This window comes from Dichomitus squalens (assembly GCF_000275845.1).
Source record: "Dichomitus squalens LYAD-421 SS1 unplaced genomic scaffold DICSQscaffold_1, whole genome shotgun sequence".
NCBI lineage: Eukaryota > Fungi > Basidiomycota > Agaricomycetes > Polyporales > Polyporaceae > Dichomitus > Dichomitus squalens.
In genome coordinates this window covers 2,774,741-2,785,521 of record NW_006766883.1, presented here as the reverse complement: position 1 = coordinate 2,785,521, position 10,781 = coordinate 2,774,741, and the positions used below count along the sequence as shown (strand labels likewise).

The 10,781-nt window shown below is 55.0% G+C and overlaps 4 protein-coding genes across 4 annotated transcripts; all 4 read left to right on the top strand.

The window, feature by feature from the left end:
- Window positions 1–1,136: 1,136 nt before the first annotated feature.
- DICSQDRAFT_176964 (HET-domain-containing protein) lies at window positions 1,137–3,350 on the top strand (the record flags this gene model as incomplete). The annotated part of the gene is made up of 3 exons (XM_007360660.1): window positions 1,137–2,854; window positions 2,917–3,032; window positions 3,105–3,350. The coding sequence occupies 3 exons, from the start codon at window positions 1,137–1,139 to the stop codon at window positions 3,341–3,343; spliced, it is 2,073 nt and encodes a 690-aa protein (XP_007360722.1). The 3' UTR covers window positions 3,344–3,350.
- A 405-nt stretch (window positions 3,351–3,755) lies between these two features.
- Window positions 3,756–7,083, top strand: DICSQDRAFT_176963 (uncharacterized protein). Its single transcript, XM_007360659.1, has 8 exons — window positions 3,756–3,807; window positions 3,867–4,382; window positions 4,446–4,596; window positions 4,648–4,733; window positions 4,790–4,841; window positions 4,892–4,945; window positions 4,997–6,510; window positions 6,570–7,083. Exons 2-8 carry the CDS (start codon window positions 3,868–3,870, stop codon window positions 6,685–6,687), a joined length of 2,490 nt encoding a protein of 829 aa, XP_007360721.1. The 5' UTR covers window positions 3,756–3,807; window position 3,867; the 3' UTR covers window positions 6,688–7,083.
- A 1,536-nt stretch (window positions 7,084–8,619) lies between these two features.
- DICSQDRAFT_76945 (uncharacterized protein) lies at window positions 8,620–9,509 on the top strand. Its single transcript, XM_007360658.1, has 4 exons — window positions 8,620–8,898; window positions 8,954–9,064; window positions 9,147–9,234; window positions 9,297–9,509. The coding sequence occupies exons 1-4, from the start codon at window positions 8,782–8,784 to the stop codon at window positions 9,392–9,394; spliced, it is 414 nt and encodes a 137-aa protein (XP_007360720.1). The 5' UTR covers window positions 8,620–8,781; the 3' UTR covers window positions 9,395–9,509.
- A 170-nt stretch (window positions 9,510–9,679) lies between these two features.
- On the top strand, window positions 9,680–10,726 carry DICSQDRAFT_151613 (uncharacterized protein; the record flags this gene model as incomplete). The annotated part of the gene is made up of 6 exons (XM_007360657.1): window positions 9,680–9,923; window positions 9,980–10,096; window positions 10,165–10,200; window positions 10,253–10,268; window positions 10,316–10,383; window positions 10,420–10,726. Exons 1-6 carry the CDS (start codon window positions 9,781–9,783, stop codon window positions 10,724–10,726), a joined length of 687 nt encoding a protein of 228 aa, XP_007360719.1. The 5' UTR covers window positions 9,680–9,780.
- Between the last annotated feature and the right edge of the window lie 55 nt (window positions 10,727–10,781).

The window sequence follows — 10,781 nt, the reverse complement described above, 5'->3', positions numbered from 1 at the left end:
TCCGACTAGAGTCGAAGCAAGATCTTCAGTCAGTAAGGAAAGACTATATTGCAGTAACCAACTGTACCTAGAGTCGAAGCAAGACTACAAAGGTTAAGTAAGTAACTACAAGTTAGAGGTAAAGGTAATGAAGTACTCACTCTTCAGTCAGTAAGGAAAGACTGAAGAGGGAGGACGCAATCTGAAGTCCTTATATACTACAGAGAAGTGTCCATGACTAATCGAAGAGTGGTTAGTCACATGTACCATAGTGCGATGAATAATACGATGGTGAAAGAATTGCGACGTATCGCACCATAGGATGAGTAAGAGATGAGTAAGGCATAGACCTGTCTAGACCGTTCTGGAGTAGTACGGATTGTCCTAGACAGTAACAGGAGAGTCCGGAATCATAGCTATAGTACACGAGCAGAGAGTCCCAAATATGGTAACATACTACATAAGCGACTACAGCTAAGCGCTAGGAGACGCATAGCCTCGTGTAGTCCGGACCGGATAAGTCCAAGCTCAACATTCTCCCCCGCCAAAATCTGGCCCTTCACGCTGTGAAGGACTCAACGGGACACAGTAGGCCGTCCCAGTGCGATGTCAGTAGCCCAGTTTATTGAGTACGAGTATAGCTGCACTGCCGTCCCAAGTACATCGTGGGTTTCGCGCGCCTCATGGACCTCCGCTTTCGAAGATCTGCGCAGCACTTGTGGCCACATGCTGCACAGCTTGTGACTCACAACGCGCGATTACAAGCCCAGAGACGTGCGGAGCGCCGTAAATGCGCGGTGTGCTCGAACTTTGGAAGTTTCTCTTTGTATACCTGTGCGTTATCTTGGCGTCCACTGAGAAATCGATATGCCAGCTGCCCTTCTAAGCGCCATACGTCTCAACGAAGATGACGTGCACAAGGTCCAGGTGAGCAGCAGACAGTGTCCAAGTCTTTCCTGAGCGTTGAGAAGCTACTATTACTACCCAGTGCGCGGACACCATGTAATGCCCCGAGTCCGTGCCCGATTTCTACCCTACTAAACCTACCGGCTCGACCACATCCTCGCTCAGAATCCGAGACGAAGTCGCCCAAGTTGTCCAACGTACGCAGCATACCCCATTTCCCGTGACGCCTTGCTCATCCTTTCGCATACAGCATGCCCCTGCGACTACTTCACACGAGGACACTGAAGTTCCAAGAGTTCCACAATCCCCACTCCGTCGATTACGCTATACTCTCTCATGTCTGGGACAAGGGCGGCGAGCAATCGTACCAGGAGGTCCTGGACGCCATTCGTCAGGAGCACACGTCGTCAGGCAGCAGCACCGACTCTAGGATCTGCGAGAAGATCAGGCGCTTCTGTGAGCGTGCCGCCGAGGACGGGTACGAGTGGGCATGGATCGACTCCTGCTGCATCGACCAGTCGAGCAGCTCCGAGGTCTCCGAGTCCATCAACTCGATGTACAACTTGTACCGCCATGCTTCCCAGTGCTATGTCTTCCTCCGCGACGTTGACGACGATGACGACCCTCGTCAGAGGGCGTCTCAGTTCCGCCGCTCTGAGTGGTTCAGGCGCGGGTGGACGCTTCAGGAGCTCATAGCACCCGCCGTTCTTGTGTTTCTCAGCAAAACTTGGACGCCGGTCGGCACGAAGGATAGCCTTGCTAGGGTGGTACAGCAGATCACCAAGATCGACGCTGGTGTTCTGAAAGGCTATGTTCCCCTTGCGACGATTCCTGTCGGCGTCCGCATGTCGTGGGCTGCGAATCGAGACACGACTCGCGAGGAGGACAAAGCGTACTCTCTCTTAGGTATCTTCGGTATCCACATGACACCAATATATGGCGAGGGCCACCGGGCCTTCGTCAGGTTGCAGCGCGCAATCCTCGAGCACATCCCCGATGACACACTATTGGGCTGGGGACGTACGCTCTACCTCAATACCCCTGCCGACTTCGGACTTCTCAGCTCAGATCACACATCTGCGAATCACGAACTGGGGTTCTATGCTCCTAGTCCACAACTATTCAAGTCCACAAGCGACTTAAAGCCTATACCTCAGTCGGCGCTTATCATGCTCCTGGGTCTTTCTTCAGAAAGCCCGTACCCTACGATTTACGCGAACACTCGTCACGGGGTGTCGGCACACCTTCCATTGCTCTATGTCCGCCATGAGGACCACCCCATAGACATCACACTGGGTTTCCTTCCGTGTCTTGACTCCAGGAACCGTCTCCTCGCTGTAATCCTGCGACGCAGTGCCAGTGACCCGAACCAACTGGTCGTGGGTTCGTACACCTCTCAGAATCCCGGGGTAGAGCGCTACTTCCGCACAGTTCGGATCGACTACGCGGCGCTGAAGTTCTGGATGATGTACACCAACTCCTCTCCTCGCGTTGAATCGTTGTACATTCTGCCCCACGACCCTCTCTATAGGTCGGATCCTCGTTCAGACATTGGAAGACACCCTGCCCCGCATCGCGGGAAGTGCGGCATCATCGTACCGAGCTGGCGCAAAGCGTCCTTAGCCAAGCAGGGCATCGTCGTCCAGCAAACCGCCATCGACGACTCGTCGCTGCATCCGGAATGGTGTTCGCGGCGGCATATCATCGTCCTGTCTCGAGCAGGCATGGGTGCAGTGAGGATCATACTCGGATTCTGCGAGCACTGCAAGCCATCCGAGATCGCAGAGCCACACGACTTCAAGGTGTGGCCAGGTTTCCGCTTACAGCTGCAGAGCTGCCCGGACCCGTATGATCCAGCCTCACTTGAGCATGATGCCACGATAGGTTCCTGTCGCTTTAGTCCGCACCCTTCAGGGAAGACGGACGACGGGACACATGTTCACCTCTGGCCTTCCGGGCACAGCGGCGAGTCTGTCATGGAGTTCACGCTAGCCGATCAGAGCATGCGTCTGAGCCTTACCTTTCGTGAAGACAAGGCCTTGTGCTCACAGTGGACGTCGATTTCAGAGAGAATGGATTCCCGACGACTCCTACGAATAGCTTCGTCGACAGTATCGACGAACCCGCGCAGAAGCGGGAGCGCGACGGTGAGGGAGATTCTGACGTATCACGTCACTTGTGCGCATACTGATGATACTCGTCTGGTTACGTTCATGAAGGGGCCGATCGCTGGTCCATGTTGTCCTCATCGAGCGTAGGCCTTCGCAAGCTTGGTGCCGAGCATGACCCATGGCTCGAGAACGACATTGAGGATGATTCGTGGAATGAAAGGGAGGCTATATGGCGATGCAGCGTGTCCAGCCTACCGATTGCTACCAACCGCCGGCAGGAGGAGGCTATCAGGGCCACCGCTGATCAATGGTACCAGCAGGAGTGGTACCGCTGGGGGAGGTCGTAGGCCCTTGACCCATGAATATGTCTATTGCGATTGTATCTGAAGCTTTTCACGCCTTTGTGCTCATGATTGCTAGTTACTCAGCGACTCTGATTGTTCTAGCATATGCCCGCAATGATGTATTGTATGCTGATTGATACCAGAGTAGGCACATTATACATAGCTGCCAGTATCCCCTCCCGCCATTTCAGGAAGGTTTAGTCATCGTCTTGGGATAGAGGCATTTCATCTGGGACGGCGTTCGAAACGCACGACTGCGTCCCGGGAGGGGATGACCGAGAAGCTGAGGTTGATGTTGGCAGGTCTGCCCGCATCGTTCAGATGTCATGTCGTAGCGGAAGTGGCGGCACGTGATGCTTTGGTTGCGGGAATGCGACGCGTCCGAGAGTCCAACGTGTGCAGACGCCGCCACCATGACTCTCCTTCGCGACAGCATGCACCGACGCCTCCCCCAGCTATAATCCATCGCAAGTATCTTGTCGTCTCGAACGCTGTGTAGACTTCTCACACAAGGTCTACTGGACAGCATGTCCGAGCCAGACGAATACGACGCGTACTTTGTTCCCCTCAATCTCAACGACGAGGACTTAGACGCCATAGACGCTGCCGAATCGAGGGCACGGCCTCACAGCAATTCAACGACACAGGACGACTTATCACACACTCCGCCGTCCCCAGATGAATTCGACGCGTACGATCTGTCTGAGTTTTCCGCCGCGGACTTGGCAGAGATCGACGAGCTCGTCGACCGACTGCATGGTCACTCGCCGCTGCCTCCGATACGTGAGGTGCATGACGAGCACGAGCGGCCGTCCGCCTCTGGAAGCGGGAGTCCACGGGACAGAAGCAGTCCTAGAAGAGGGGGCGGAGACGTCCCGAATGGAGGTCCTGCCATTGAAATTGCCCTGGAGAGCGCTGGGAAGGCTGACCCCTCTCGTCGTCTGAAGGACTCGTGGATCAAGCACACAAAGCGCAGCCCATATGAACAGTTCCGGAAGTGGAATCGACTCCTGACGGTGACCGACATCGCTGGCCCTTCTTGGCGAGTGCTCGCTTTCTCATAGTTCAACGTGACGTCACTCGAAGCTCATATGCTGTCCCATAGGTGTGAAGTCCAGTTCGACTACGGTCTGCGCCAACGACGAAATAGGAAGCTCTCAGATCGACCGGCGTCCTTCACGACCGCGGAAGGGAAGACCATTACAGTGGCACACCAAGTCGCTGTAGCTAATAACCTGACTGTGACCCGTGGAAGAGTCAGCTCCAAAGTTTTTGTTGCCTACAGCTGTGTCTCACACGACTAGCAGTCCGTACACAAGGTCCTCGAACGGGAAATTCAGCAGGAGCCAGTACAGATTGAGATCAAGACTAACGAGGAACGATGGGCGTTACGGTACTCTCAGACTCGCCGTACAATCTGGCAACTCGCTGACGAGCGCGATTCTGTAGTATCGTTAACATGCTAACTGCCGTGCAAACCCTAATGGGACTAGGTAAATGTGTGAGTACCTCTATTGTTTAGTTGAGGCGTTCGTCGCTCATCTTCCTCAGCGAGAGATGCCGGTCTTCGGCTTCGTGCACGGCCAGATTATTACTGGCATTATCGTGAGCTTCACGCATGTCGTGTTTAGTTTCTAATCAAACATGGTCGGGTAGGACGAAGTTGTCCGTCTTCCACTACCCGCGTCGCCTCCGCGTGAAGAGCAGGAGCAGAAGATGGGCTCAACGAGCCCGAATAAGCGACCGGCGCCTCGAACGGCCCCTTCCACTCCTGCGAAACCCAGTTCTAAGAAGCAGCACAAAGAGCCTACGTCAGACCAGCCTCAGATTACGGCGTACTTCTCTTCAACGAAGTCTCAAGGCTCCACCGCTGAAACGGCCATAGACGTTGATATGGAGGAGCCCACTACACCAGCTCACTCGCAGGCACCTCTTCATGGTGCTCCTGGCAGTACACCGCCATCACAGCTACCTCGCTACAGCTTACATCTATCGGATACGAAGACGCGCATACGCCCCACTCTTCCACCCGAAGAAGACACTTTCGCGTCTCGCATTCAACTCATGCTTTACAACCGCCTCCTGAGCGGCCTTCTAGCGACCGCCCGTCCAGACAATCCCTCCTCTCAGCCGTTCGACTTCGACGCCCTATGGCGTCAGGTAGAAGTCGACCCGACTCGCAGATTCTCCGACTCATTCCTGATCCAGGCTGGTCTGTCCGAGTCGCAGACGGAAACCCAGGATAGCACTTCGACAGAGAGCATTTTCGACTCGTCTGAGATCCACTGCCTCAACGACCTCACTCGGGCGTGGCGCCATGCCGTCGAAGCCCTCAACGTGGCCGGGGTCGACAAGACGCTTACCATCGTTTACCGCGCCCAGCCTAGAACAAAGGGGCGCCCATCAGCGAACGGCAAGAAGGCTCACGAAACGAATAGGGACTCATCCGAGTCCGCGCCCTCACCTTTGTCTTCTTCGGCGCTCTCTGTGTCCGAACAGGAGGCGCAGGACCTTGCGGCGGCAATCCAGGCGAGCATCAGCGACGTGCAGCCGGGACTGGGCGGAGATGACGAGCTTGCGCGTGCGATTTATGAGAGTCTCGAGGACGCGATCCGCTCGGGGCGGGTGGCGGAGGGCGAGCTCGGCGTCCTGACGAATCCATTTGGGCCGCCCATCTCTGAGACATCGCCTACGCTGGAAGGAGCGTCGAGGATGGGCGGGGCGGCAGGGGTGGAGGGTCTCAGTGATGAGTTTCAGCTTGCATGGGCGCTGCAGGAGTCGCTCCTTGCGAAGTTGGAGGAGACACCTGTGCTAAAGGAAGCTATCTCCCACTCAGCGGCTTCTGGTGTTGATGCCCCGGTCGCCAGCGAGAAAGAAGCGGAGGAAGAAGATCCGTCTGGGGTGGCATTGGGCAAGCTGGTCCAGCGTGCTGCGACAGAGGAAATTGAAGGGGCTGCAGAAAGCGCACCTTCCGTTACCGGCGTGGAGGAAGACGAGGACGAAGTCATGATCACTGCGGCCGACCTAGAGACCGAAGCTTGGATCATCGGGACGAAGGAGTTCGAGGTGGACGACGCCCTGCTAAATGACTACCTCGAGCGTGTGCTGGCGTGGTGGTATGGGGAAAGACCTCCGCAGGGGGTCGACGTCGGGCTTACCCGACGTTGCGTGTATGTGACTTTCCTTGATCCTGTTCCACAGCTCGTGGTACTAATACGGAATGCTCTAGGACCTGCGAGTATAGGGATGGCTGCGAGTGGAGGGAGAAGAAGGCGAATGAGGCGCTACAGAAGTTTAGGGACCGTAGTGGTACCCCACTGACTGGTCCATCAGCGCCGCGGTGGTGACCTCAAGGGGGACTTTTGACCGCCTCATGGTTTTCTATGTCATCGCTGCATCTCAGCTGTCATTGCTTTGCTTTCTCATTCTCACTCGTGCACAGGGAGACATATTTTCGTGTCATCTTGATTTCTGCAGGGTCGTGCCAGCTGCTGTCGTACATGGTACATACCACTCGATCACAATCCTACCCAGAAGTCCCGGGAGGTTCAAGGAGAAATGAAAGATGGTAGCAGAATAAGCCATGGGCAGTCAGCCACTACTTCCATGGACCTCTGGGTGCCCCGCCGAAATGTTTTGATCAACACACAAAAGCACTCTCGATCTCAGAGGTCGACGTCTCGCCAGATGCAGTCCAGTGCATTGATTGATCAAGATGGACGGTTCTGTTCCGGGCCTTCCAAAGACTTATGCTTCCCTTGATTACGGCTCTTCCAATTTGGGTGACGAAGACTGGGGCCGATCGGGTCGTTATCATGCATTACAGCGCGAACCACAGCCCTGCAAGCGCGAGTTGTCAGCTACGAATGACTAGATAATGCTGTTGTGAGTACGCACCTGGGAATCTGAAAACCCTCGAGTGCAAGCTGTTTTTTGATCGCATTGGGACCACACCGTCGGTGCGGATCATTAATGGCCATTTGCTCGCAGATCAGCGTGTGGAGGTCGGGAGTGGCGGTGGTTTTCGCGCGGTCGGAATGTTGTACTTTGCATTCAACTGCTTAAGTTTACTCTTCCTGCATTGGAAGTCATGGAAGTCATGAAATGTGGGGTGCCGTGACTGAGAGTCTTAGGATACTGACTTTATGTGGTAATTCAGCTCTGCCCCGAGTCGTTGTATACGGCGCTGAAGTGAAAGGCGCTCCCGGGCATACTGCTGCAGGGCGGCGATGAGTTCTTCTTCGGATGGAACTGCTCGTATAGTTGTTGGAAACGTTCCCACAGACTCTGTATGATCGCTAGTAGTAGACCACCTGTGCCGTTATTGTAACCGTTTGCCCCTGTAAGATTTACCATGGCTGAAGTCGAAGGCAAATTGAGACGGGTGATGATCACGCATACAGTTGCGTTTACTTTCATATAGGAGGGTTTACCTGGCCCAAGCACCATCATGAAGGCTAGGCCCTCAGCATGAGGCAATGCATGGTCCGACGTTGTAACAAAGCGCTGCGCACGATAGCCTCGACCGGATAGCGCCAGCGTCGAACACAAAAGCAATCACAAAAGTCGAATGGCCCTAGCGCCGACATCCGACTCGGCCGATACCGCCCTGCGTTTTGTCTGCATCGCTCAATATGGTCTTATAGACGCCGATGGACGCCCGGGCATCAAACAGCTGGCAACAGGATCACTGCTGGACCAAACTGTTTCGAACCCTACCACTTTTCTAGCCCGACCATCAAATTAATTCTTGCAAGCACTGCTCAGCCTGCAGCTTTAGGTTTAGGAGAAGGCATCCTCTCGCTTTGAGTCTTCTCACTGCGAATCCCACGAAAGTTCTCAGGGCATAATCTCCGTCGACCCGTCACGAAACGTGCAGTACTTACAAGAGTCCTAATATACCTTCCCAATGGGGCAAACATGACAACTCCCAACGGAGAGCATATCATCAACCTATGCTGTGAACAGCACCCCTGGCGACGTTCTGAGACACATTCCCTTCCCCCGCTCTCCTCGTGCAGCCTCATCCATCCCGAGTCCGCGCGCCCACCATGTTACGTACTTCGGACTGGCTGACAAGATTTGCCGTGGCGTCACGTAGGGAGAACAGGTGCATGGTGCGCTGGACGGCACGTCCGCCCAGGCACCGGCAAGGTCAACTGCCGTCATCATACAATAGCACCGACCGGACGCCTTCCGGGCTGTCCACGGTTGATCGAGGACGAGTATAAAGGTTGCGCTTTCATGGCCAAGGATACTTTCCCCAGCTTGTCTCGCAGCGCGGTCGGCTCACCTGGACGTCGAACGTCTAGCATTCCACCAGCCTATTCTCAAGACACTGTACTAGTTTTCTCTTCCATTTCATTCGTCTCTCCACCGCTGCGCGGCAAGTTTCTACAGTCCAGACTAATCTCCGCTCACTTGTTATTCTCAAGTCAGCCATGGCACCATTCACCTACTTGACTCTCGTCCTTGCCCTCGTCAGCTCCGCCCTCGCCGCTCCCACCCCTGCTTCATCCGAAACGCTACTTGAGAAACGCATAACGCACTCGGGACGTGTACGTTTACTCTCGTTCCTTCTTGTTGTCCTGATGCTCATTAGTAGTCATACAGGGCACGTTCTTCGAGGTCGGCCTGGGAGCATGCGGCAAGGTCAACAAGGATAGTGATCACATCGTCGCCATCTCATCCTCAATCTTCGGCTCCGGTGGGAACTGTGAACAGGTATGTGATTTAGAGGTGTTGATCGCACCTAACAGTCAGTGCGGCACCGTTGGTCAATCCCTAGCTGACGCCTTGAGTGTAGTTCATGCAGATTAAGAACAACAAGAACGGCAAAACGGCGTTCGGTCTTGTCCGGGACGAGTGCCCTGGTTGTGGCGCTGGAGACATAGGTGCGTCTGTCCTGCATCTCGCTCAGGTTATAGCTGCAAGATTCTGACGAATGCGCGTACAGATATGAGTCCTTCGCTCTTTCGGGCCCTCGGCGCATCGCTGGATGAGGGTGTACTTGACGTTTCATGGCATTTCGAGAAGAAAGGCTTCAAGCCCTGAGACTGCCGCTACGTGATGACATTTAGGAAGGAAAAGGGGTTAATTATGCAGTATCACGATCTTGTATGACTTGTTGGCACGATTTTCGGGTGAATGCTACACGTTTACGTTCAACTACAGCATCTATGAGGTCCTATTGGACAGTGTTCATCCTGCAGAACAGTTGCCGGAGATGTGGTCAGAGGAAGAGAAGTCAGAGAGGATCTCGATCTGAGTTCCGGTCATATCGGACTGCTGCGGAGTACGGTCGATATGTTGCTGGACGACCATCTCCGCTGGCCTGCACGTCCTTCTACCCTTGAACCTTACGCTCTCCCACCTACCGGCAGCATTGTCGACCACGTCAACACTTGAGCATCGGCTACTTCCCCCGAAACGCGTCAGCCATGATGATGGACGGCGGCTGGGAGGACCATCTACACTTCGGGTTTCTTGGCGAGCATGTCTTGGTCGACGGCCTGCATCTTGATTCCGCGCCCTCTTTCTTCATCGCCTCCCTCCTCACCATTGTCATCTGTACCTCCGAGAGGTGCGTCGTTCTAGGAAAGGCTGGGGCGGCACTGTGAACGCTTACAACTGGCTTAGAATCTTGACATATGCCGTTTCCAAGCAGTGGCATCCGTGGAGGGGCCATCGCCCCTCCCGCGTGGGATTGGCGTTGTGGCGGGCGTGCCTATACTGGCTGGTGACCCTTGATAGACTGTAGGTCCAGCTCTCCTCAAAGTTGTATTTGGCATATCGTGGGTCATTGAATGACGGCGAATGGCTAGGATGTACATGCTCATAGGCATGACATTCAGCATAGGGTGAGTAGGTTCCTCTCGCGCCATAGTAGTTGCAGTAGTTGACGCTCTGCAGGCTGATTATCGTCGCAGTGAGTACTTCTCCCATGACATGTCCCCAAAAGCCGACATTCCCCAGGTCACCACCCTCGCCGTGGGCCAGTTCGTGATCGAATACCTCGATCTGGGTGAAAGACCGGTCTCTGAGTAAGTCGCCGTACATCTGGATACACACTCCCACAGCTCATCTCCGCCCAGCAATGAGAACGTCCACGTAAAAGAACCCCTCCTCCGCTCGTCCGAGGAGGCCTACGAGCCCGAGACTTCCTACCCTCCGTCGCGTCAAAGCCGCTCCCGTGCCCGGTCAAAACCCGAGAGCATTTTCATCCATCCCAACGAATCTAACCTTGCTCGCGCGGACGCCGCAGCGGTTCAGCTTGGACTTTCTGGGGACACGGACCTCGTCAAGGGCAACGTCTACCCTGCCGACGGCGAGACGTGGGAGCATGGCCGGGGGCGGGATACCGCTCGGGAACTACTCGGCCGGTGAGGCTTCCCACACTCCGTGCTTCGGGTAGCGGCACGTTGTCTCTCATAGATGCGAA

Bases quoted from the DNA above. Each gene is read 5' to 3' on its own strand.
- DICSQDRAFT_176963 (XM_007360659.1), top strand. From the start codon at position 3,868: ATGTCCGAGCCAGACGAATACGACGCGTACTTTGTTCCCCTCAATCTC. The intron at 4,842-4,891 runs GTGAGTACCTCT...CATCTTCCTCAG, and splicing joins TAATGGGACTAGGTAAATGT to CGAGAGATGCCGGTCTTCGG. The intron at 6,511-6,569 runs GTATGTGACTTT...GGAATGCTCTAG, and splicing joins GGGCTTACCCGACGTTGCGT to GACCTGCGAGTATAGGGATG.
- DICSQDRAFT_76945 (XM_007360658.1), top strand. From the start codon at position 8,782: ATGGCACCATTCACCTACTTGACTCTCGTCCTTGCCCTCGTCAGCTCC. The intron at 8,899-8,953 runs GTACGTTTACTC...GTAGTCATACAG, and splicing joins GCATAACGCACTCGGGACGT to GGCACGTTCTTCGAGGTCGG. The intron at 9,065-9,146 runs GTATGTGATTTA...CCTTGAGTGTAG, and splicing joins CCGGTGGGAACTGTGAACAG to TTCATGCAGATTAAGAACAA.